The sequence below is a fragment of the Artibeus jamaicensis genome, unplaced genomic scaffold (genome assembly GCF_021234435.1).
Source record: "Artibeus jamaicensis isolate MK-2021 breed Jamaican fruit bat unplaced genomic scaffold, CSHL_Jam_final contig_419, whole genome shotgun sequence".
NCBI lineage: Eukaryota > Metazoa > Chordata > Mammalia > Chiroptera > Phyllostomidae > Artibeus > Artibeus jamaicensis.
The window spans coordinates 836,940-862,229 of record NW_026521824.1 but is presented as its reverse complement, the minus strand read 5'-3'; the positions used below and the strand labels follow the sequence as shown (position 1 = coordinate 862,229).

The following is a 25,290-nucleotide window of genomic DNA, read 5'->3' as shown; positions in this document are numbered from 1 at the left end:
TGCACTCATTGTCCTCTAAAATGTTCAGACCAAGCTCACAGCTTTACACATGAGCACACACATCCCAGAGTAGCTTCTCTGGCTGGACCTTAGCATCCTTTAGAACCGTCAAACCCACAGCTACTCCCCAAGAAAAGCATATACCACTTATGTGAGGAATCTAGAGAAGTCAAAATTAGACAGAAAGTAGAACTGGGTCTGCCAGGGGCTGCAGGGAAGGGGACTGGGGAGTAAGTGTTTAATAGGAACAATGTTTCAGTTTTGCAAGATGAAAGGAATTCTGCAAATGGATGGGGTGATGGTTGCACAACATGAATGGGCTTAATGCCACAGAGCTGTACTCTTAAAAATGGTTAAAATGGTCAATTCTGTTACATATATTTTACCGTAATTAGAAACAAAGGAGGCTTAGACCATCTTTTTGCCAGCTTCCAGGAGGGAAAAGGAAGAGAACATGAAAACAAGGGCCCCAGAGCTTCACTGTGCAATGTACTCTGCCCAAATCTCGGGTCCTGCTTCCCCTTAGGACTTGGTGTTTCTCTGGGAAAGCCTCCTAAAGTGACCTTTGGGTTCTGAAGATGCCAGTGCATTAGCCCTACCTCAGTCCCCAAAAGCTCAAAAAGTAGCAGGATTTGGCACAATAATGGGTGGACTGCAGGAAGAAAAACAAAAGTAGAGGAGAAAGGCCGCAGTCTGGGCTCCCAGATCCCTCACTCTGCCCATGGCTGGAACACCACACGCACAGCCAGGCTGCTCAGGCTCCCACTTGTCTGTGAGGCTGCCCTGGGCCCACCACGCCTAAGCCTGCATTTGGGAAATTTCTCTTCCTTTTTTGGGAAAACTGCCTCTCCTCCACACCCACCAGTTACAGGGTAGGTTGGTGTAGCAAGAAAAAACTTCCCCCAAAAGCAAAAGTGACTCCCAAAGGGTAGTCACAACCCAGAACCTTGTGGAAAAGAAAAACAGTAAGTAGTTCCCAGAAGGTCCAAACCTAGCAGAAGACCCCAAGCAGAAAGGGCTCTAGAAGCAGCCCCTGAGACAGGCACTTGCCCAGGGACTGAGGCCCGTCCTCCTCCTGGGACTCCTGACACCCACAGTGACTGCTTTATGCCTCTCCTGGTCCTAGTGAAGGGGGCCCACACAACTCCCCCCCAGTTGGTGCTCTGGGGCCCTCTGGAGGGTATTCTCCTTTCTGGTGAGGAACCATTAAAGCTGCATGCTCACAACACTCCTAATCCCTCTCCCAGAAGCACCCCAGCTCCCACCTTCTCAAGCTAAAAGCAGCAATTCTACAGCAGTGCATTTACAAAGATGCCAAGTTCAACTGAACGAACATTGACTGGGTCTCTGCCATCTAAGTCCCAAGCTAGACAATGCAGAAAGATACCAAAAATTATCAGGGGGCCCCCAAATGGGAGGGACCCCCAATTTAGTTGGTAAGATAACATTTAAACAAATTAAAACAAATGGTAATATTATATAAAAGTGAAGTAACAATTCGAAAGGTATTGCTCTTAACTAAATGTTAAAGGCAAAATCCAGCCATCAAACGCTATGAAAGTTATTACATGCAGGTTAACTAGGGAGGTCTAGAGGACAGGATAGTGCTGGAGTTCAGCTTGGCGGGAGCTCTCACTGGTAAAATCAGTAGTGGCTACCAGCTGCTCAGAGCTGCTGCTCTTGGAGACCAGCACCAAGATGGGGCCATTACACAGGTGTGAATGGTCCAAGCATGCCACAGGAAATGGTACCCATGTGCTCCCCAGGTAAAAGCCATGCATAAAGCAGTTCTGCTAGCCCCGTGGTCACCTGATGTGCAGGGACACTCCATGGAAACCCCTCCATACCAGAAACAGGCCCACCCCTGTTCCCTGCCTGGCACCTACGACACCAGCCAGCTTCTTTCATTCCCAGAAAATCTGACGACTGAATCCTTCTGTACCTTTGAAGAACAGGGATGATAACAACTCATATTTTATTTTTTAAATATTTGAAAAAATTTTAAAAGGCACTGACAAGATCTCACAGGGTTTCTAAGCCTTGGCATTCTTGACATTTGCAGCCCAATCATTCTCTTGTGGATGGAGTGGCTTGTTCTGTTGTGCAAATAGCATGTTTAGCAGCATCCCTGGCCTCCACCCACTAGAGGCCAGTAGCAACCCCCTCCAGCCCACACAGTTGTGAGAATCTGAGATGACTCCAGGCCATGCCAGGCCTTGGAGGTACTGTGGTCCCCAAATGAAGACCACAGCTTTAGGTGCTCAAACAGAACACTTCCAGCATGGCTAGAATTCAGTCTACACCAGCATGGCTAGAATTCAGTCTACACACAGCCTGCCTAAAAATTCTCCAGCTCCAGGTCTCAGGACCTTGCTGGCCAGGTGGAAGCAGGAGTCCAGGCTTCAGGAAAGCTGACCCTGGTTCGGAGCTCTGGGATTCTGATGATGCTCATCCAGTGAGTGGCCGTGAAGAACAAGTCTTCATGCAAACCACTGAGGAACAGGAGTCCTCCTATAAGCCACATGACAGCGGCCGCTGATGCTAACCACTGGGTGGCTGGCATCTGACTGCCCTCTTCACCCAGCCTCTTCCAAGTGCAACCCTAATGCCTCCTTGCAACTGTTCCCATACATAAGAGAAAATCCTTACCTGCCTGAAATGTTTTTTTAAGGTATTTCATTTCAAAGCAATCACCACAGATTTTTTTCACCATCATAGAAATAATGCCACTTTGTTCCCTGGAGGTACAGTGTATCTGTACCGCCCACAGTTTAAGCAGAGCAGCACTGACTAAATCATGGGATCAATACCTTAAGCTCCAAGGTCATCTGCCAAAAAGCGGTCCATGGCCCAAAACTCTCAGCTCTGGGCATTCCCCCAATGCCCTATCAGCAGTCCAAGTTTTTCTTGAAGCTTCTTTCTTTTCTTGTGTCACTAGCACAGTTCCACTTCTGCCCTAGCAGGGCATGAAATAATACCCAACCAACATCCAGGTTGCTGGGAGACCAAACTGTCCTTCAAGGTGTCAGTTCTCATGGCTCCATGGCTCTTGGGATGCAGCATGTGCAGTGCATTTGTGCCCACACAAAGGCACCCCCAGTGGTCACCCTCTTTGTGCTTGCGTAACTGAGCTGAAGGGAATAATGAATTGTGCTGGACTCCAGTTAGGCCTAAAGAAAGATTTCCTGACCAGAATAATTAGTCTTCAAGGAAAGTCCAAACCAGCCTGAATATAATCCAGTGACATCTGAGGCTCCTTCGCGAATTATTAGTCTTTGCAGAACTTCAGACTAGGCCAGCCAAGCAGAGGGAGGACAAGTAACCTCAAGGCTCTTAGAAGCCCAGCTCCCACCTCAGAGCTACTGCAGAAACAATAGCTAAGTATAACACCCAGAAGCAACTCTGGGTTACCTCCATGCCTGCTTCCTTTCCTCAAAGGAAATGAGGGTCCAAGTGAAATCAGTCCCCCTGTTCTCACTGCCAGCAAGTTCTACCACCCCACTGGCATGCACCTTCAATTCAGTCACCTCAAACTACTCTGGACCACACGTTTCTGTGGCAAAAATCCTCTGTGGCCCATCCACACTGTACAAATGTACTCACAGAAGAACGAGAAAGATGAAAATTCTTTTTAAGAAGAAACCAATGATAGTTAATGAAGGACTAGGTGTCATACTTATTAATTCCATACATAGATAACACACCCATTAATTTATCCCAGAAATAAATTAGAGAAAGCATCAAAATGCAAAAACTAGCCCTGGCTGGTGTGGCTAATGGATTGAGTGCTGGCCTGTGAACCAAAAGGTCACGGGTTTGATTCCCAGTCAGGGCACATGTCTAGTGTGCAGGCCAGGTTCCCAGCTGGGGGCATGTGACAGGCAACCACACACTGATGTCTCCCTCTTTCTATAAATAAATAAAATCCCCCTCTCTCTAGAATCTCTAGAAATCTTTTTTTTTAAACTGCAAAAATCAGGACGCATGTGTGGAAATGGACCCACCTGTGGCCTATTCCCCTATGAGCTGTAATAACCACCCTAAAGTCCAAGAGCACACAGTCTCTGAGGTCCTTGGGGGATGGGGGGGGGGGCAATTATCTCTACTCACACTTCCAGAACATGCTTTCACCCTTGAAATGAAGCAAAGAAACTAACTCTGGGTGGAATGGGGCCAACATATTTTACATGATGTGACTAGATTTTCTAGGATAATCCCAATTTAAAAATGTAGTCCAAATGAATGCACACACACTCACATACTCAAGTAGAACCAGAAAAGGTGTTCAAATCATCCACCTTCAACCCTTTATAAAGCCTGGAATTTGCTCATACCTTAGAAAAGTTAGGAGACCAATCTTCTTTAGAGAAAAAAAATCAAGATAAAAAATGGGTGAAAAAAGAAAAGTCAGAACATTCTACCTGATTGGTTTTCAAGTTTGCCTCTGGACCAAGAGCAATAGTCATCCAGCCCAGGAAGCGGGAAGCAAACCAGGTGGGTGGTAGGGCAGGAAGGAGCTTGCACGTCCTGGCTTAGAGACCAAAAGAACACTGACAACCAGCAGGCCTCTGCAGAGCAATTGGATGTGTAAGAACAATTATAGCAACAGAACCGAGGAGCAGTCTTAGGACTATAGCAGATGCATGTGTGCTCAACTTCCACATGCACACCCAGGGCCAGCCCCTGATCTGCTCCTGCTGGTCCATAGCCTGTTCCACTTCTAATTAGGAATGCTACTGCCAAGACCAACCCCTGTTAGCCTTGGACAGAAGGACTTCCTCCCTCATTACTTAACTCTCACCCATGACCACTGAAGACATCTCAAATCAAAGGTCTGGGTTTTAAAGGGTCATCTTTATCAATTGTCAAAAGTTCTTCAAAAATTCTAGACCCCAAAAGAGAAGTCTAAGTGAGAGCACACAGCTGCTGTGGTCACAGATGATGTGAATGCAGCCCCAAAGCAGTGGCCTGGAAAAGACAGAAATGGGGAGTGGGTAGAGGAGAACACTCACCATCTCATCCAGGGCATAGCGTAGAAGTCCGTGTTCGTACAGGATAAAGAACCGTCGCTGCCACTTCTGTAAAGGAACCCAAAGTGGGTGTTTAAGAGGGTTCTGGCCCTGATCTTCCTGTGCTAAGTCCCTGAATACGCCAAACCTGTATCTAAAGAACACTGGTTCCACAGCTTCCATTTCTGAGACAGATGTCAGGAAAAGAAGGACCCAAGGCAGAAGAATGGTGATTTATTAGCTAGGATTGGGCCAGAGGAGAGGCCCAAGCCACATAGTGTGTTTCCACATAAGTTATTGAGATTTAACAAGGTGCCTGGTTTATTTTAATTTGCAAGTTCCTCAGAAACAGTGATGTCTTGGTCACCTTTTTGAATTCTTTATGTACCTACCACAGAGCTTATCACACAATATGTATCAATATTTGATGAATTATGTGACATGATATGGAACCACCTGAGAATTGCAAGCACTGATTCCCTACTTCTGAAAAAATCTAGGAAACTGCTATGAAAGGGTGTCTCCATGACCCATAAGGAATGGGAGACAGAGGAAAAGGTAGCCAGGCTCTAGTACTCACTGAGAAGTGAGCTCACTAAAGTCAAAACTGAGGAGCTATGAGACCCGTGGGGACAACTCCAATGTCCAGGGAGTGTGTGACTGACAGGGTGCCTTCTCTCTGCTCTCCAAAGGCCAGGTACTGGGGCCAATGGTGGTCCAATGGCACTGAGAGCAGAATGAAAAAGATCATGAGGGTATGTGCGTTCCTCATGAGGGTCTCATGACCTGTTTTCACCACTTCAAAAAGTTCAACATAATTCATACTTTTATGGGGCAATAAGGCCATAAGAACTATCTAAAATATCATGCCTCTTTTCTTTGGGCCAGAATTACATCATTTATAATAATGATTTTCCCATAAGAAGCTGGAAATGGCAATTCTGTAGGACCTAAATATAAATGGGAAAAGGAGCTGCTTCCTGGTTACTGCGGGTATTGAAACACAGTCCTCTGGCCTGGGTGGCAGAAATAGGACACTCATCCCCCTTACAAAGAGGACCAGTAGAGGACTGGTTCCATGCTGGGTGTCCAAGGGGAAACTGCCTAGGAAACATTCCCAAATATCCAATTTGTAGCCTTTAAGGACAAAGCCCATTGTAGAAGGAATCCCAAAGAACCATACACAAGGCATGTGGGGCACTGCGCTGCCCCCCGCAAGTGTGGTGTTCGGGCTGGCAGCAGCAGAGATCAAGAGGCAGTCAGAGGCTCTCTGGGGGATCGGGGGAGAAGAAGGGAGCAGAGCTGCAGCAATGGGTGAGGTACAGGTTGCAGCACCTAGAAAAGAGCATTTAGAAAAGGAAACATATCGTTTTCATTGGAGTCAAATCCAAAGGGGATCCCTGGCAGAGGAATAAACCACTGGTCAGGAAAAAGGCACCAGCAGCCTGTGCACAGCAGGAACCCATATTGGGCTGGAGTGCCTAGGAGAGCAGGAACAAAAACAAAAGTTGGTCCTCAAGACCTTCGTTCCTTCACTAGCACTCATTTGCTGAGCCCCCTCACTGGCTGGGGAAGACAAGAGGAGAGGAAAGTGAAGAGGGAAGGAGGGAGCTGCAGGAGGCAGGGCCCTGACACTGAAGGCACTGGGAGCTTAACTAGCATAATTGCAAACATTTGCTGAATTGCTCTTTTGCCTTTTCCATTAACTATTCCATTTAACTATTTCTAGAGTCAAGCTGACCCATGAAACAGGCAGCACCATGTGACAACTTACTTCGAAGGGAGCACCAGACTTAACTAGGTGTAAGTGAGACTATTTCTATGGGTTCTATGAGCTTTCCAATGGGGTTCCCTGCTGATCCTATCATTTAGCAATCCATTTGTCAACTCCACATCTCCTTCTTCCTTTCTGTCAGTTCACCCTTAGGGGAGCCCCTCTCTGGTCCCTCCCACCCTAGGAGTTCACTGATTCCCTTACCCGAGACCGATGCACTGGGTTGTCAAAGTCAGTCCCATCTGGAGCCAGAAGCAGCCAGCCACCATAAATGGGTTTTGCCTGGAGGAGAAAAGGGCAGGTAGTCAGTGGCCTTGGACCAGAGAGAAAGAACAGGTTTAAACAGTCAAATTAATGACAAGCACTTGCGAGAAACAGAAGTCACCTCTGCCTAGCACATTCTATACATTTCACTCCCCAGCCACAGGCTGGGCCTCCAAGGATGATGTGTGACAGCAAAAGGCTCAGGGGAGGTCTGCAGCACCTGGTACAGAAAGTGAAACAGAAAACCCAGTGGGAAGATGAGAAACTGCAGAGTACAGTACCTCCTAAGGAACAGATGCCTCTCTCAAGTTCCTGATCAAGCCACTAAGATCAGAAAAAAAATGGCATTTTCTTCAATAACCATGTGAGTGCTGGGGTGTGCCAGGTACCAGGTATATCACATGAACAACACAGTCAAACACCCTCATCCTGATGGTATGAAACAGGGCCTGGAAGAAGAAACACTGCTTCAGTGCTCACAGCTAGCACTGGCCAAAGAATCACCAAATTACTGGTTGTATGACCTTGAGCTGAAAACCCTTTGAGTTTCAATTCTCCCATTTAAAAGTGGGGATGGGTAATAATTATATTTACACCTCATGAAACTTATGTGAGGATGGATAAGATAATGCAAAGGAATGTAAATGGTGTAGTCATTGTGGAAAACAGGTCGGCAGTTCCTCAAAAGGTTAAGTAGAATTCCATACACCCCAGCTAAACACACCCAAGAAAACTTAAAGCAAGTGCTCAAATAAAAACTTGGACATGATGTTCACAGCAGCAGTACAGACAATGACCAAAAGGTAAAACAAGCTAATGACCATTAATAGATGAATGGATAAATTGTGGTACATCCATGCAGTGGCATATCATTCAGCAAATAGAAGGTGTAAGTACTGACACCTACTACAATGTGGATGAACCTTGAAGGCTTGATGTTGAGAGAAGATAGACACAAAAGACCACACATAATATGATTCCACTTTTATGAATAGGTAAATCCAGAGAAACAAAAAGCAGATTAGTGGTTGCCAGGACATGGAGGGAACAGAATATGGGGAGTGAACACTAACAGTTATGGGGATTCTTTTTACGGTGATGAAAATGTTCTGGAGTAAGATAGTGGAGATGGTTGCATGACCTTGTGAATATGCTAAAAACTACTGAAAACACTTTAAGAGCATGAATTTTATGACATATAAATTACATCTCAAAAAGAACTGAGAAAAAATACTGAGTACAGTATTTGGCCTGTAAGTACTTAATAAATGTGTTAGCTACTATTACACTTTTATATTCAAAGAGTCCTCCTCATCCAAGAACTTGGCAGTAGGAGCTCAATATGAACTAAAAGATTCAGACAGATATTCTGGCCTGCTTCCCTTTTTAGCCACATCCAACTGGTGAGAAGGGACTGGAAAAGCCTTAAACAGGCCTATCTGTCCACTACACTTTTGATGGGCAGTAACACAAATTAAAGCCCAAACCCCACCTTACACAGAAGGAATGATCTCCGGGTGAGCCTTAGGGGTCCTCCTGACACATCACTTCATTTAATAGCTGTGGAATCTGTAACTCAGAGAGGGAAGGTCACTTGCGAGAGCTCACACAATATCTGGGTGAGCCAAGAATACTCTTTTTTCTTGGCTGCTGCAGGGTCCTCAAGAACCCCAGGGGAAGCACACTGGCATTTACCCATGAACGTGAACAGAGCAGGTAAGAAGGGCTGTGGACGAGGGGTATGGAGTAGGCTGAAGGGAGGAGGTGAGAGGGCAGCTTTGATGAAACACAGGCATGGGTACTAGCAGTGAACCAGGGATAGATTAGAGGGACACGATGCAGGAGGGCCATGACCTGAGTGGGAATAAAATTCTGCCTGGGAAAGCAGAGCGAAGAGAGTAGAGGCCTATTTTTTCAGCAAGCACCAGTGGCGCACAGCCATCCTCAAGCAAGCGAGCACGCTCAGCCTCTCTCCCACATCACTCGGCGATAAGCATACTTGGCAGACCCCACAAAAGCCCTCATGAGGCACTGGGGTAGGTATCCTGGGCCAGGTTAATCCCCACTTTGCCTATCATCATAAAGTACCCCAAACTAAAACAGAGAGGTTAGACCATGGTCACGTCCCCTCCATTTCTGTCTAGCTTTTATTATATAGCACCCTCCTAGTCTCTGAACTCAGCGCATTGGGGCAATTTCACACTATCGGCTCTATCTACTTGACCTGTCCCTAATGGGACAGTGGGAGACCCAAGAAACTGGCACAGGTCTCCTCAGAACCAGACACTCTCTCGCCCCAACCTATCATCAGTATCATTCACTCAACAATTGTCTACTTAGGCTTACTGCGTGCATGGCCCTGTGGCCTGCCAGCACCCACCTTGCTTGGCCATGACTTCCTTCTACACATCACCCCAAAGGGTACACCTTCCAAGTAGCAGATTATCCTGAAAGATGGGAACACTGGGCCGACGGAAGGCACAGGGCAAGAAACAAGTGCCCTGGGAGGAGGAGCAGGCTGGGAAGTAGGTAACATTCCATCAAGAACATTTACCAAGGCAAATTCATAGCAACAAGAGGCAGGTGAGTGGTTGCTTATGGCCAAGGGAGAGAAGGATTAGGGGATGAGAGCTAAGAGGTACAAGGGTTCTTTTGGGATGATGAATATGTTCTAAAATTGATTGTAGTAATAACTGTACACCTCTGGGAATATACTGAAAATCATCAAATTATACACTTTAATTGGGTCAATTGCAGGGTATGTGAATGTTATCTTAATAAAGCTGTTAAACTAAATCATTTACCAAGGCCCATGTCAGGCAATGGAGAAGCAGAGATACATAAGAAACTGCTCCTATCCTCCTGGGTTCACAGTCCAAAAGAAATGTAAATTAATGAAGCCTCTTCCCACACCTAAGTAGAACATATCTGGGGAGGGGCCAGTGAGCAGGTCATTTTGAAAGCTTTCAAGTGATACTGCTTCACTCCCCCTCTCCCCACCAAATTTGGGAAAATTCATTCAAAGAGATAGGAACAAAGGTTTCAAAGGTCAATAACCCGGTTTGTTGGTTTGTAGGAAGGTTGATGGAATGCGCCAGAAGGCAGAGGGGGAGCAAGAAGCAGCAGGCACAGGCCTGACAGAGTAGGGGTGGAGCAAGAAGCACCTACAGGGTTGACTTGGTGCCTATAGCTGAACGAGAACCACCAGGTGTCCACTGTGCAGCTCCAGGGCCACTGGGAGACCCTGCCACCCTGCACTACCATCTAAAGTGAGCAAATGGGGAAGCAGAAATGACCCTGAAGGAGGTGAGCCCCACCACCACACACACACACACACAGGAGGACAGACTGGGGTAGAGAGGGTTCTCTGGGCACAGGCATAGTGGCAGAAATGCTATGTTATAGGGACGGCAAGGAAGGAGCCAAGGTAACAGAGCAGATCAGCTCATGCTGTTTCTTAAAACTTCTCAGCACCTCTTACTGAGAACATCCCGACTCTGTAACCTAGTCCAGAAGCCTGAGAAGTCAAGCACCAGCATAATCAACTCAGAGATGCTTCTTCCTTAGATAATCTGCCATCCTGACCTGGCTACCTGGCCCAGGAAGTACTGCAGCTTCTCCTAATATTTCTCAGACTATCTGAAATGCCAACATCAGACCCAGTCACGTCAGTAACCAGAAGCACCCAGCAGAGTCACTGTCACGAGTGGTTTTGTGAGGCAGTAGTTCCCCCTTCTCAATCCTCATCTTCTTCCCTGGGTCAATGCCTCTCCAACAGGCTGGAAGGCCTTCTCTTCCTGAGAACTCATAATAACCTGAATCACAACTTTGAAACAGACAACCCAAGGAACCTGGCACACAGCAGTATACTCTAGATACTCTCAGTGGTATGCTACCTAGTTTTTTTAAAATTTTCTGGCTTGTTTTTGTTTATTTGTTTGTTTTTTGGGGGGGTTGCAGGAGAAGCAGCTCTCTGTTCAGTCAATCCTGAGGGTCCAAGCTGGGCTGTAAGGACCTAAAGGCTGGGGCTGGGTTGTTTCAGGTAGGCTATCCAGGCAAAAGCACAATAGCCTGCACCTACACCCCACCATGTGAAAGCACCCCCTGACCTGCTTCTCTTTAAATTCACCCCAGTCTTCCCTCACAGGCCCAGTAACACAGAGGCTGCTCTTCCTTCTGGCTGGTCTCTGTGAGGAGGCTGCTGGTGGTCTGAGCAGACTCCCCAACCCAAAGCCACTCCAAATAGGGTTCCCTGAAACTTCTGTTTCCTGGAAGATGGGGTAGATATAATTTTCTCTATTCTTCCAATGTATAAATAAAACCCTGGACACTGTATATGAGACAAATAAGAGAACACCCTGCAAAGTGGAGAAAAGGCAGGCAGGATGGAGACACTTTAGGACCCAAGAAACAAAAAGCAGGTGAGGGCCTTGGGTTTTCTTTTTGCCTCACTGTCCCAAAAGGAGGATTGGAGGTGCAGGCAACCTGGGAGTGCCAAGAGGCACAGACAAAATATAAAAGCTTGTTCTACTCAGCCAAAGAGCCAGGGAAGAGACAGCCTGGCAAGGCAGAAAACTCTTAAGATAATAACCACCCTACTCCAGCCAGACACCAAAGAAAAGATGCAGCCTGACCCCCACCATGACAGCAAAGGCTAGACTCCCACCTTGCTGGCTGAGAGGAGTCCCAGCACCCCTGCCAGGGAAGTGTCAGGAGGCCCGGTAGGGAGCTAGTATTTCCATCCCCACACTGCAGCAACAAGGTACCCTCCCTCTCCCTGTTGGGATAATGTCAGAGGAGTACATCTGGGGAGCTGAACCCCCCCTCCACCCCCACCTGAGGTGTCAGTGTAAGCCAAGCTGGGGGTAGAGTGGGAATGGGGAGGCCTGTGCTTCCATCTAAAAATAAAAAAGGCAGGAGCTCCCTTTCCCCTGCTGAAGTAGTGTCAGAAAAATCCAACTGAAAGACATGGGTCAAATACAATCCAGAGTCACCTAACAAAAATGTTCATGTTTCAGTCAAAAAATCAGTATTGTACCAAGAACCATGAAGGTTGTATACTGAATGAACAAAGATACTTAACAGAGGCCAACACTAAGTAGACATGTCAGAATTATCTGATGATAATATTAAAGCAGCCATGCTAAAATGCTTCAACAAGAAATTATGGTCTGATCAAGATGGAGGTATAGGTAGACACACTTCACTTCTTCAGGCAACCATAGAAAGAATTACAACTAGATCTCAAAACAATTAACACCCAGAGCCATCAGAAAATTGAGCCATATGGAAGTCTGACAACCGAGGATTTAAAGGAGCCCCATTCAGCCCTAGCTGTTGTGATTCAGCGGATTGAGCACCGGCCTGAGAACCATAAAGAAGCCACATTCATTCAGATGGGTAGCAGAACTGGAGTAGCAGAGATGGGTGGAAAGGCATGGAGATACCAGGTGACAAGAAGAGGCATCAGCGGAGGCAAAATGGACAGTCCCAAATTCACATATGGTGGATAAAGATCTAGAGGGATAACTTGGGAAAGAGCCAACCTAGCCCCAGGCCAGACTGCACAGCCCAGGGTTCCAGGAAGATAAATCCCCATAACTTCTGGCTGTAAAAACCAGTAGGGTTTGTGGCAGTAGAAGAAACTGCCAAATTTTCAGGAGACTCCAATTATAGGGCCCACACAGACTTAGTGCATATGCAAACCCACCCACTCTGGGACTCACCACCAGAGCAACAACTGGAAGGGCACCAGTCACATACAGGAAGTGAGTGAAGTGACTTGAAATGGGACAGGTGCTGGGAAAACCTCCCAAGGCCAGGCAGCAGCACTGACTGCTCTGTAAGCCCTCCCCACTCACAGAGCCACAAAGCAGTGAAGCAGGTTGCTCTGCCCCAGTAATCACCTCAGGCTCCACCCCACACAATTTACAGGTGCCTTTTTTATAATAGGCCACATTACTAAGACAGGGGGTCAAAGCACCTCTCCGTAATACACAGAAACATACACAGGGAGTCTGTCAAATTGAGGAGACAAAGAAATATGGCCCAAATGAAAGAACAGAACAAAACCAAACCACAGAAAAAGAACTAAACAAAACAAAGATAGCTAATCTATCAGATTCAGAGTTCAAAACATTGGTGATCCGGAGGCTCAAAGAACTCATTGAGGATGGCAAATGTATACGGGAAGAAATGAAAGCTACACTAAGTGAGATAAAGAAAAATCTCCAGGGACCCAACAATGAAGTGAAGGTGGCCAGGACTCGAATCAATGATTTGGAACATAAGGAACAAACATTCAACCAGAATAGCAAGAAGAAAAAAATTTAAAAAAACAAGGAGAGTATAAGGACCCTCTGAGACATCACCAAATGTACCAACATCTGAATCACAGAGACACCAGAAGAGGAGGAAGAGAAAGAAATTGAAAACTTATTTGAAAAAACAGTAAAAGAAAACTTCTCTAATTTGGCGAAGGATACAGACATACAAATCCAGGAAGCACAGAGAGTGCCAAACAAGTTGGACCCAAAGAGGAACACACCAAGACACATCATAATTAAAATGCCAAAGGTTAAAGATAAACAGAGAATCTTAAAAGCAACAAGAAAAAGGCAGAGTTACCTACAAAGGAGTTCCCAATAAGACTATCAACCAATTTCTCAAAAAAAACAACAACAACAACCTTTTCAGGCAAGAAGGGACTGGCAAGAAGGGATTGGCAAGAAGTATTCAAAGTGATGAATAGCAAGGATGTGCAACCTAGATTACCATACCCTGCAAAGTTATCATTTAGAATGGAAGGGCAGATAAAGTGCTTTCCAGATAAGGTCAAGTTAAAGAAGTTCATGATCACCAGGCCAGTACTACATGACATGTCAAAGGGACCTATTTAAGAAAAAGATCAAAACTATGAACATTAAAATGGCAACAAATTCACAACTATCTGCAATTGAATCTAAAAAACAAACTGAGAAACAACTAGAACAGGAACAGAATCATAGATATGGAGTCATTTGGAGGGTTATCAGCTGAGAGGGGGGAAGTGGAGAATGGGAGTAAAAGGTGCAGGGATTAATAAGCATAACTGGCCCTGGCTGGTGTGGCTCAGTGAATTTGAGTGCAGGCCTGCAAACCAAAAGGTCACCAGTTCAATTCCCAGTCAGGGCACATGCCTGGGTTGTGAACCAGGTCCAATGTTTCTCTCCCCCTCCTTTCTCCTCCCTTCAAAAGTAAATACATAAAATCTTTTTTAATTGATTTTCAAAAACTCTCCCCAAATAAATCTCAGGCCCAAAGGGTTTTATTAGAGAATTCTACCAAATGTTTAAAGAATTAATACCAATTCTACAGTCTTTTCCAGAAAATAGAAGAATAAAAAACACTTTCCAAGTCATTTTATGAAGCTACTATTAACCTGATATCAAAATCAGACACAGTACCAAAAAGGGGGAAGAAAAAGAACTACAGACCAATATTCCTCACAAATATAAATGCAAAAATCAACAATATTAGCAAAATAGAATTCAGCAATACATTTAAAAATTATATACTACAAAAATGGGGTTTATTCCAGGAATGAAAGGCTGGTTTAGTATTTTTTAAAATTCAATGTTATCTATCATATTAATAGGCTACAGAAAAAAACCTCTGTGATCTTACCCTTCAACGCAAAAAAAAGCATTTGACAAAGTTCAACACACATTCATGATTTAGATAATTTAGAAAAGAAACAAAACAACCCTGGAAAATAAAAATAGAAGGGGGCTTCTTCAACTGATAATGAGCATCTCCAAAGAACTAGAGAGCTAACATTGTACATAATGGTGAATGGTGAAAGACTAAATGCTTCCCCTCTAAGATCAGTAACTAGGCGATGACATCACTCTCAGACCTCTTATTCAACAAGGGGGTAGAATTTCTAGCCAGTATAATGAGGCAAGGAAAGGAAATGGAAGGCACACAGATCAGAAAGAAGAAATAAAATATTTACAGATGACATAATTGTCTAAGTAGAAAACCACAAGGAACCTATAAATATAAGATTGGTATAAAAAATCAACTGCATTTCTGTACTAGCAATAAATATGCAAACACCAAAATTAAAAATATAATACTACTTATAATCACTTTTAAAAAATTAAATACTTATTAATGTAACAAAGCATGTAGAGGACTGACATGTTGAAAACTATACAGCATTGGTGAAAGAAATCAAAGAAGATCTAAATAAATGGAGAAACATATTGTGTTCGTACACTAAAAGATTGATAATTCTCCCCATTGATATACAGGTTTAATGCCATTACTATCAAAAGCTCAGCAAGACTTTGTAGACATAGACAAGATTATTCTAAAATGCATTGTGAAAGGCAAAGAAACTAGAATCATTTTTAAAAATTTACAAAGAATAAAGGAGGAATTCATATAACTGATTACAAGTTTTATTATTTATCCACAGTAATCAAGACTGTGTGGTTTTAATGGAAGGTTAGACACAATGAAACACAGAACCAGAAATAGACCCACACAAATATGCCCAACTTAGTTTTTGACAAAGGCGCTAAAGCATTTCAACAGAGGACACAACCTTTCAACAAATGGTGCTATAGCAAAAAATGGACACCCATGGCCTGGCTGGTGTGGCTCAGTGGGTTGAGTGCAGGCCTGCAAACCAAAGGGTCGCTGGTTCAATTTCCAGTCAGAGCACATGCCTGGGTTGCAGGCCAGGTTCCCACTGGGGGACACATGAGAGGCAACCACACATTGGTGTTTCTCTCCCTCTCTTTCTCTCTCTCTTCCCTTCCCGTCACTCTAGAAATTTTAAAAATAAATAAGTGGACATCCACAAGCAAAAAACAAATAATCCTCAACCTTATACAAAAATTAATTCAAAATGGAACACAAATTTAAGTTATCAAATTAGACTTCATTGAAATTAAAAGCTTTTGCCCTACAAAAGACCCTCTTAGGAGGGTGAAAAGGTAAGCTACCAAGTGGGATACAAAATTTGCAAACCAAATATTTAATAAAGGACTAGTGTCTATATGTGTATAAAATACATAAAAACTTTTTCAAACTCAATAGTAAAAAAACAAACAATCCAATTAGAACTGGGCAGAAGACATGAAAAGGTGTTCTATATCATTACCCATTAAGAAAATACAAATTAAAACCACACGAGATATTACTACACACCTATTAAAATGGCTTAAATTTAAAAAAACAAAACAAAACGGTGAGAACAGCAAATGCTGACAAGGATATGAAGAAAGTATAGCTGACCTCTGAGCATAGGTTTGAACTGCACAGGTTCACTTACACAAAGATTTTTTTCAATAAATACCTGTACTGTTTTCAGTCTGTGGATGTGGAGTCTGTGGATGTCGAGGGCCAACTGTATGCACTGACCTATGCCATTTTATACAGGGGACTTGAGCATTCTCAGATTTTAGTATTTGGTGTATGTGTGGGGGGCAGTCTTAGAACCAACCCTCTGAGGATACTAAAGAAAAACTAAGTTTTGGGGAAACCAAAGTTATATGTGGATTTTTGAATGTGCAGATGGGAGGGTTGCAGGGGTGGGGGCAATACCCCTAACTCCCACATTATTCATGGGTCAACTATATATATCACTCATACACTGCTGGAAAGAATGTAAAATGGTACAGCCAGTCTGAACAAGTACAGTTTCTTAAAAAACTAAATATGCATCTACCATACAACACAGCAACTGCACTGCTGAGTATTCCAGAAAAATGAAAACTTACACTCACACAAAAACTGTACACAAATAATTATAACAGCTTTATTATAATAGCTAAAAACTGAAAGCAGGGCAGATGTCCTTCAACAGGTGAATATTAAACAGTTAAACAAACTGTGGTACATGGCACCCTGGAATACTAGTCAGCAATAAAAGGAACAAACTGTTGATACACACGACCTGAATGAATCACCAGCAAACCATGATGAGCGAACAAGTGAATCCCCAAAGATTTCATGTTGTACCATTAACACAACATTCCTGAAACGTGGACTTCACAGGGTGCACAGATGCAAGGCTGCCAGGGCCTGAGGAGGCAGCAGTGGTGGGAGGCGGGTGGTGTGGCTGGGAGGGTCCTGGGAGAAGGACACAGGGGATCTCAACGTAGCATCTCTTACAACTGCAGAAGGAAGCTACAATTATCTCAAAATAAAAAGTTTAATTTAGAAAAAAAGAAAATCAAACTTGTTACTTCCTGAAAACTTCCTTTTCAAACACACAGGGATAATACTGGTAGGGGGACCTGCCACAGCCTGAGAGCCAGAGGTTCCAGACGCAAAGGTCTCAGCATCCACTTAAATCCACTGGGGTCTTCCCCAGGCAGGGCTACCTAACATGACCCTCAGCTGTACTGCCTCACTTCCCCTAGCCTTTCCAACAGCTCTGGAGGCTACACGCAAGCTTGCATACACACCATCTCTCAGGCCTGTCTACCTGACCACAACAAGGTTCTTGCTTTTCTCAGGCAGATCTGGGTTGCATCAAGGAAAACCCCAACTGTCTCAACTCAAGCCAAATGGGCAGGACAAAGGCAGGGGAAGGAGCAGGTGTCCTGGTCTGCTTCTTACAGCACTGTCAAGCTGCCACACTGATGCTTCCCAGAAACACACAGGCCTCTGGACCCAGCCACCCAATGACAACCAGTTCCAAGGTATCTAGAACATCACATGCTTAGCTCTCAGCTCCATGTGGCCTGTCTGTGGCTCAATGAGCAGGGGGAAGTCAGTGAGGGATTTCTAATAGGTGGTTAACTTCATTTTTTCCTGTCCCCTTGATGCTCACCCGCCCTCAAGGGAGCATGTGGCATTGAGATAGGCAGTCAGATATGTCACACAATATGGTACTAAAGGGGAAAGACCCAAAACTACCAATGTAAGTAGGTCCCACCTTTGCATCCCCTTGGTAACCATCCCATCATCCTGAAGTCCCTCTATCACCTGGAGCGCTCCCACCATCCAAAACTCACCTCCACAGACAAATCGAGCCTTCTTCTTAGAAAAGGGTAATTCACTGTCCCCTATGGAGGCCCCCTCAAAAATCCCATGCCCCCTTCAAATACAGTAACTGACCCAAAGCTAACTGTTGTTTCCTGAGAGCTTACCGTGGCTGCTGCCAATATTAATGTAGGACACTCCTGCCTCCCTCTTCTCTGAACTGCTCTGTTTCACTTACACCTCCCAGGGGCACAAAAATATGTGTCAGACCTCTGAGCTTGAACAAGGAGTTTTCTGCGTGGTAGGCTCTTCACCCCATCCTGCTGGCAGTCCCCTGCCCAACCTCCCATGTCTCAGCTCCCAACCCCAAGCCATCTATATTCCTTCTCTCTTACAACTCCTCAGCTCACTGTAGACAAGACTCTCACGTTCGTTTAGTGAAGTGCCCAGTCCCAAGCAGGGCTCTGGTGACTGAATGAGAAAACACATGAATGACTCAATGGACATACTTACTAGTCACCACCACACAGCTGAGAACTGAACTGCTCCCTAACTGTTGTCCAAGTGCTGTTGGTAAGGTCTTCCCAGCCACGCCTGTGAGCCTAAACCACACATCTGACTCCACGTGTGGAGCTCCCCATTCCCTAGCAGATATTAGTCAGCACCAAGGGACAACCAGCAAGAAGACAAGCTGCACTTCAACTATACTTCTCCCTTCTCTAAGTCTAATCCCCAGTCACACCACCATGTGTGCTACACCGGCAAAGACCAAACCAGGGGCACTGTGGGAAAGCTGGAGCTCCTAGAGAACAGCAGTGTGGTAAAAACACTGACATCTCCATGTTCCTGCCCCAGTAACCCCACGCCCAGAAATTGAGCCTAAAGAAGTAACACAGAGAGAGGCAAAAAGTTCCACTTATGATTTAGGCAGAACTCAATGCCCCACAAGGAAAAATGGCTAAATGAATGCTAATTTATCAACTCACTAAATTACACAGCTATTAATTATAAATAACTAAGGAATTCAAGAAACCCTTGGGAGCATGACCCACAGGATTCCATCAGGCTAGTGCTTCCTGCACAGAGCTGGGTGATTTTGTTCTCTTGGGTGACAGGTACCTTCTGGAGGTATTCTGCAGAATGTCCTCAGGAGCTGCTCTGAAGCTGGACTCATCCAAGGGGTCAGAGATCAAAACATGAAGTGCACACAGCCACTCCCCCAAGGGGCTCCAGGTCTAATGAAGACTGACATGGGAACAAGCAATCAGGAGGGTGGGATGTGAAAACATGGTCTCCGTTTATAAAAAGCATAGAAATGGAGAAAGATTGGGAGTCAACAAGAAAACAGCTATTGTGTTAATTGTCAGGATCATGAACAAGTCTTGGGGGGGTTGCTTATTTTTATCAATTTTTGTAAAGTAATGCTGCTACATGGCAGCCTATACTCTAGTCTCCACCAATGGCCTGACCTAACAGCTCAGTAATGTAAAGACCTGGCCTAGGAACCAGGAGGCCCAAGTCCAAGTCCTGATTCTATGACTTAGTCATTGTATGGCTCAGTGCAAGACATTATCCCTGTGAACCTCAGCTTCATCATCTACAACATACGAAAATACACATATCCTTTCCTTATTGTCTTTTTTAAAATACACCAGGCACGAACACACACTGGGTAACAATGCCTTGGAATCATAGAGACATATATCCCAGCACCTACATGGGGCCATGCTAGTGCTCAAAGCAATCTGAGGGCAGGGACTGGGAGTTGGCACTGTTCAGGGGAGTGAGCCTCACAGTAGAAGTGGTGAGTGGGGGTTCCAGAACAGTGTGATGGGCAGGACTGCAGAGGCCAACCCAGAGGCATCAGACCCCAGGGCTCCGTCCTTCTCAGGACAAAAGCAGAGCATGCAAAGCCCACATAAGCTGCCTAGTACCAGGATGAATGCCTGAATCCCAAGCAGAGTAACTATACTAATGAAAGCTCTTCAAAAGGAAAAGTCTCACACAGGCCTGAAGAAGGATCCATACCAGTAGGGACCAGAATCCCAGCTCTAGGGAAATTCCCGGGACAAATATGTATTTCTCTGGGCCAAAGGGGTTGGGCAGCTGCACTCAAGCATTAGGAGGCACAAACCCTTTGGTAGAGGGTTCACTGAATGACCTATGGGAAGAATGTGCATAAATCACAGCTAATATATTTTCTATGGTTTTGAGGTGGTTCCTTGCCCTTTTCTTTTTTCCAAAAGAGTTTCTGTGGAAATGCTTTCACACTCACGGCAAGCAACCTATTTAATATTTTCTATATTTTGACTCAAAAAAGAGAGACAAGGACTGGGTAGCTGTCATCTGGCCATCTTTATAAGCTTGTAAATCATGGAAGAGTTTTGCCCTAGCTGGTGTGGCTCAGTGGATTGAGTGCCAGCCTGCAAACCAAGGTGTCGCCGGTTCAATTCCTGGTCAGGGCACATGCCTGCGTTGCAGGCCAAGTCCCCACTGGGGGTGCATGAGAGGCAACCACACACTGATGTTTCTCTCCCTCACTTAAAAAAAAAAAGACAATAATAGAAGATTTCGAGATCACCTTTCTTTTCTGGGGCATTTAGATGTAAGTCAGTAAAATGAGATCTGAACATGTCAAACTCCAGTCTCAGGTCGCAACCCTGCCATGATCTCTCTGTGTCCTATGACCACCCAGAAGGATGGCAAGAGAACTAGACAGCTCTAAGCTCAAGTACACTGAAGAAAGAAGTTTTTCAGCAGAGTCATGTGCTCACCTGCTGACCCACACCAGGGGTCAACACACACCTTGACCATACCCAGTAGGATCATGAACCCCAGGAAACTGGGACTTCTCTTTTAGAACACACCTGGTGGGCCAGTAAGCACTAGTCATCACTGCAGACCTTTGAGAGGCCACACACAAACCTGTCCCCACAATGGGATATGAACCAAACCATGCTGGTGCAGTCTCAAGATTCCCCTGGGGCTCTAAACCCCTGGATAACACCATCGTGTTGGCCACTGTGTTCTGTACCCAAACTACATTCCTCAATGCAGGCACCATCTGCTAACATGGGCTTCCAGGGCCTGTCATCTGCCTCCAAAAGTCAATAGAGAATAATTGGCCAATACAAAGATATTCATAACTGTGCCACGGCCTATGCAAATGACTCAATATGATTAGAACCCAAGGCCAATGTGACCAGGGTGAAAAGTTCAGTCTCCAGAGTGAGAAAGGCTGCTGTTCATCAGCTGGCAGAAAGCATGAGGTATGACACCCACAGAATACACACGTGATCTAAGTGAGCACACTGGGAAGTCTTTAAAATGTCCATTGGTTTCCTCTCTTAGTCGTATCTGCCCTACTCCCCACTGTCATCAGAACTGACACCCATGGCTTATGAGGCTCCAGGTATTGGGTTGGCCAAAAAGTTTGTTTCCTTTTTTCCATACAATGGCTCTGGTAGTACTTGGTTGCCTTTTGTCTTTTAACTTTATTTGAAATAATTTTGTTAGATTGTGTTGTGACAGCTGTCATATCCATGTATATTTTAAAGGAACTTATCAAAATTGGTAAATTTTTGTATAGCCATTTTAATATTTAAGATGGGAGAAAATACACATTTTTGGTATACTATGCTTTATTATTTCAAGAAAAATAAAAATGCAACTGAAACCAAAAATGATTTGTACAGTGTATGGAGAAGGTGCTGTGACTGATCAAATGTGTCAAAAACAGTGTGCTGTGCACCTACCCTGGCTGGTGTGGCTCAGTGGATTCGCACTAGCCTGTGAATCAAAGAATCATGGGTTTGATTCCCAGTCAGAGCACATGCCTGGGTTGTGGGCCAGGTCCCCAGTAGGGGGTGCATGGGAGGTAACCACAATTGATTGGAGTGTGAGCTCTATAGCATGAAGTACTATCTTGATGGCATTTTACCCACAGCAGAACTTCTTTAACAACTAGAGTCAATCCTCTCAAATCCTTTGTTATTTCAACAATCTCCACAAAATCTTCACCAGGAGATTTCATCTCAAGAAACCATTTTCTTTGCTCATCCATAGGAAGCAACTGCTCACCCATTAAAGTTCCATCAGGAGATTGCAAAAGTTCAGTCCCATCTTCAGACCCTACCTGTAATTCTCATTCTCTTGCTATTTCCACTACGTGTGCAGTTACTTGCTCCACTAAAGTCTTGAACCTCTTGAAGTTATCCACGAAAGTGGCATCAACTTCTTCTGAACTTCTGTTAATGTTGATATTCTGACTTCTTCCCATGAATCACAGATGTTCTTTAAAAAAATTTTTTTAAAATTTATTTTTAGAGAGGCGAAAGGAGGGAGAAAGGAAGAGAAACATCAATGCGTGGCTGCCTCTCCAGCGTCCCCTACTGGGGACCTGGCCCACAACCCAGGCATGTGCCATTACTGGGAATCAAACCAGCAACCCTTTGGTTCGCAGGCTGAAGCTCAGTTAATTGAGTCACACCAGCCAGGGCCATAAATGTTCTTAATGCCATCTGGAATGGTGAATCCCTTCCCAAGGTTTTCAACTACCTTGGCTCAGACCATCTGAGTAATCACTGTCTTTGGCAGCTGCAGCCTTACAAAACATATTTCTTAAATAATAAGACTTGAAAGTCAAAATTACTCCTTGACCCCTGGGCTGCGGTGTGGATGCTATGTTAGCAGGCATGAAAATGACACCAACCTCATTGTACACCTACCTCCGTCAGAGCTCTTGGGTGACCAGGTGCATTGTCAGTGAGCAGTAATACCTTGGAAGGAGTCTCTTCTTCTAACCACAGTCTCAACAGTTGGACTTAAAAGATTCAGTGAACTATGTTGTAGACACATGTACTTACAACAAAGTCATCTAAGTTTTGTTGTTCCATTTATAGAGCACAGGCAGAGCAGTTTAGCATAATTGTTAACGGCCTTAGGATGTTTGGAATGGAAAATGAGCACTGACTTCAACCTAAAGTCACCAGCTGCATTAGCAGCTAACAAGAAAGTCAGCCTGTCCTTTGAAGGTTTGAAGCCAGGCACTGACTTCTCCTCTCTGACTATGAAAGTCCTATATGGTGTCCTCTTCTAATATAAGGCTTGTCTACAATGAAAATAGGTTGTTTAGTGTAGCCTTCATTTATTATCTTAGCTAGATCTTTTGGTTACCTTGATGCAGCTCCCACATCAGCATTTGCTGCTTCACCTTGAACTTTTATGTTATAAAAAAGGCTTTGTAACAGGGTACAGCCAGGGCCCCCCAGCAAAGAGGGATTTGGAATGGCATCCAGAACTCAGGGTGGATAGGAAATATTAAAAATATAGGATGTCCTTTTCCGCCAAGATGGAGGCATAGCTGGAGACACCGTGCTTCCTCACACAACCAAGTTTAGAGACAACTAAATAATATCAACAGAAAACACAGCCAGAACACAGAAAATTGAACTTTTCGGAAGTCTGATAACAACAAATTCTTCAGCCCGACCAGTAAGAGGGGTGAAACCAGCAGATGGCAGAGCGGGGTAGCACAGGAAAACTCGGTCAGACGGACTCAGGCGTGCGGAATCCAGTAGGGTTGGACCTGGTGGGCAACTCAGCAAGCAATCGCCAGGGAAACAGCGAGGGAGTAGGGCTGCGGGTTGACTGCGGTCGCGCATTCGTGTGTGGACAGACAAGCGAGGGAGTGGGCAATTGGACGAGAGCCAGCCGCTGAGGGCACCGCCATTTCCCTGCTCCGACCCCGCCTCCACATACAGCATCATAATCCAACGACCTAAGTGGCCCTGCCCCTGTGAACAATCTAAGGCTTTGCTCTTCACCCAGCTGCGAGAAACAGCAGAGGGGGCTACCATTTCCCCGCTCTGACCCCGCCTCCACATATAGAGTCACAACCCAGCGACCTGGGAGTCCAAGGCTCCGCTCCTCAGACTTAACGGGCGCAAACAGACCAAAAATGGCTCAAGAAGATCTCAAAGCCCCAGAGCCTATAAATCTAAGCGATGAAGAAATAGCAAAACTCTCAGATGCACAGTTTAAAACACTGGTGATCAGGATCCTCACAGAACTGGTTGATTATAGCCACAAATTAGACAAACATATGAAGGCGAAACTAATTGAAATGAATGGAATTGCACAGGAAACCAATAGCGATGAAAAGGAAACTGGGACTCAAATCAATGGAGTGGACCAGAAGAAAGCAAATAATGGCCAAACAGAAGAGGATGAAGAAACAAGAATTCAAAAAAAATGAGGAGAGTCTTAGGAACCTCCAGGACATCTTTAAACGTTCTAACATCCGAATTATAGGGGTACCAGAAGGGGGAAAGGAACAGCCACCAGTGGAAAACTTATTTGAACAAATAATAAAGGAGAATTTCCCCAATCTGGCAAAGGAAATAGACTTCCAGGAAATCCAGGAAGCTCAGAGTCCCAAAGAAGTTGGACCCAAGCAGGAACACACCAAGGCACATCATCATTACATTAGCCAAGATTAAAATGAAGGAGAGAATCCTAGAAGCAGCAAGAGATAAGGGGACAGTCATCTACAAAGAAGTCCCCATCAGACTGTCAGCAGATTTCTCAAAAGAGACCTTACAGGCAAGAAGGGGCTGGAAAGAGGTATTCCAAGTCATGAAATCCAAAGACCTACAACCAAGATTGCTCTATCCAGCAAAACTTTCATTTAGAATGGAAGGACAGATAAAGTGCTTCTCAGATAAGATCAAATTCAAGGAGTTCATCATCACCAAGCCCTTATTATATGAAATGTTAAAGGGACTTATCTAAGAAAAAGAAGTTTAAAAAACATGAACAGTGAAAGGACAACAAACTCACAGTTATTAACAACCACACCTAAAACAAAAGCAAACTAAAAGGACAGCTAGATCAGGAGTGGAAACATAGAAATGAAGATCTCAAGGAGGGTTAGCAACAGGGGAGTGGGAGGAGGAGAAGGGGGGAGAAGGCACAGAAAATAAGTAGCATAGATGGTAGATAGAAAATAGATGGGGGGGGGGGCAAGAATAGTATGGGAAATATAGAATCTAAAGGACTTGAGACACATGGTCATAAACTAAAGGGGGGGTAATGGTGGGGACGGGGGGTAGGGTGGAGGGGAATGAAGGGGGGAATAGAACAACTGTAACAGCATAATCAATAAAAAAATAAATTAAAAAAATATAGGATGTCCTCACCTCCTCAAGTCTGAACTGGGGGATGGGCAATTGAGAGTTATTTTGCATAGCAACGGTTTTG

At 44.8% G+C, this 25,290-nt stretch overlaps 1 protein-coding gene across 5 annotated transcripts in view; it reads right to left on the bottom strand.

Annotated features, from left to right (window-relative positions):
• MPRIP (myosin phosphatase Rho interacting protein) overlaps positions 1 to 25,290 on the bottom strand; it is a 161,085-nt gene that overhangs the window by 117,857 nt on the left and 17,938 nt on the right. For all 5 annotated transcript variants that reach the window (XM_037163187.2, XM_037163186.2, XM_037163192.2 and 2 more), the window contains exons 2-3: positions 6,988 to 7,065; positions 5,013 to 5,078 (exon numbers count right to left, since the gene is read on the bottom strand). In XM_037163187.2, the coding sequence (XP_037019082.2) occupies positions 5,013 to 5,078; positions 6,988 to 7,065 (144 nt within the window). The remainder of the gene's footprint in view (positions 1 to 5,012; positions 5,079 to 6,987; positions 7,066 to 25,290) is intronic.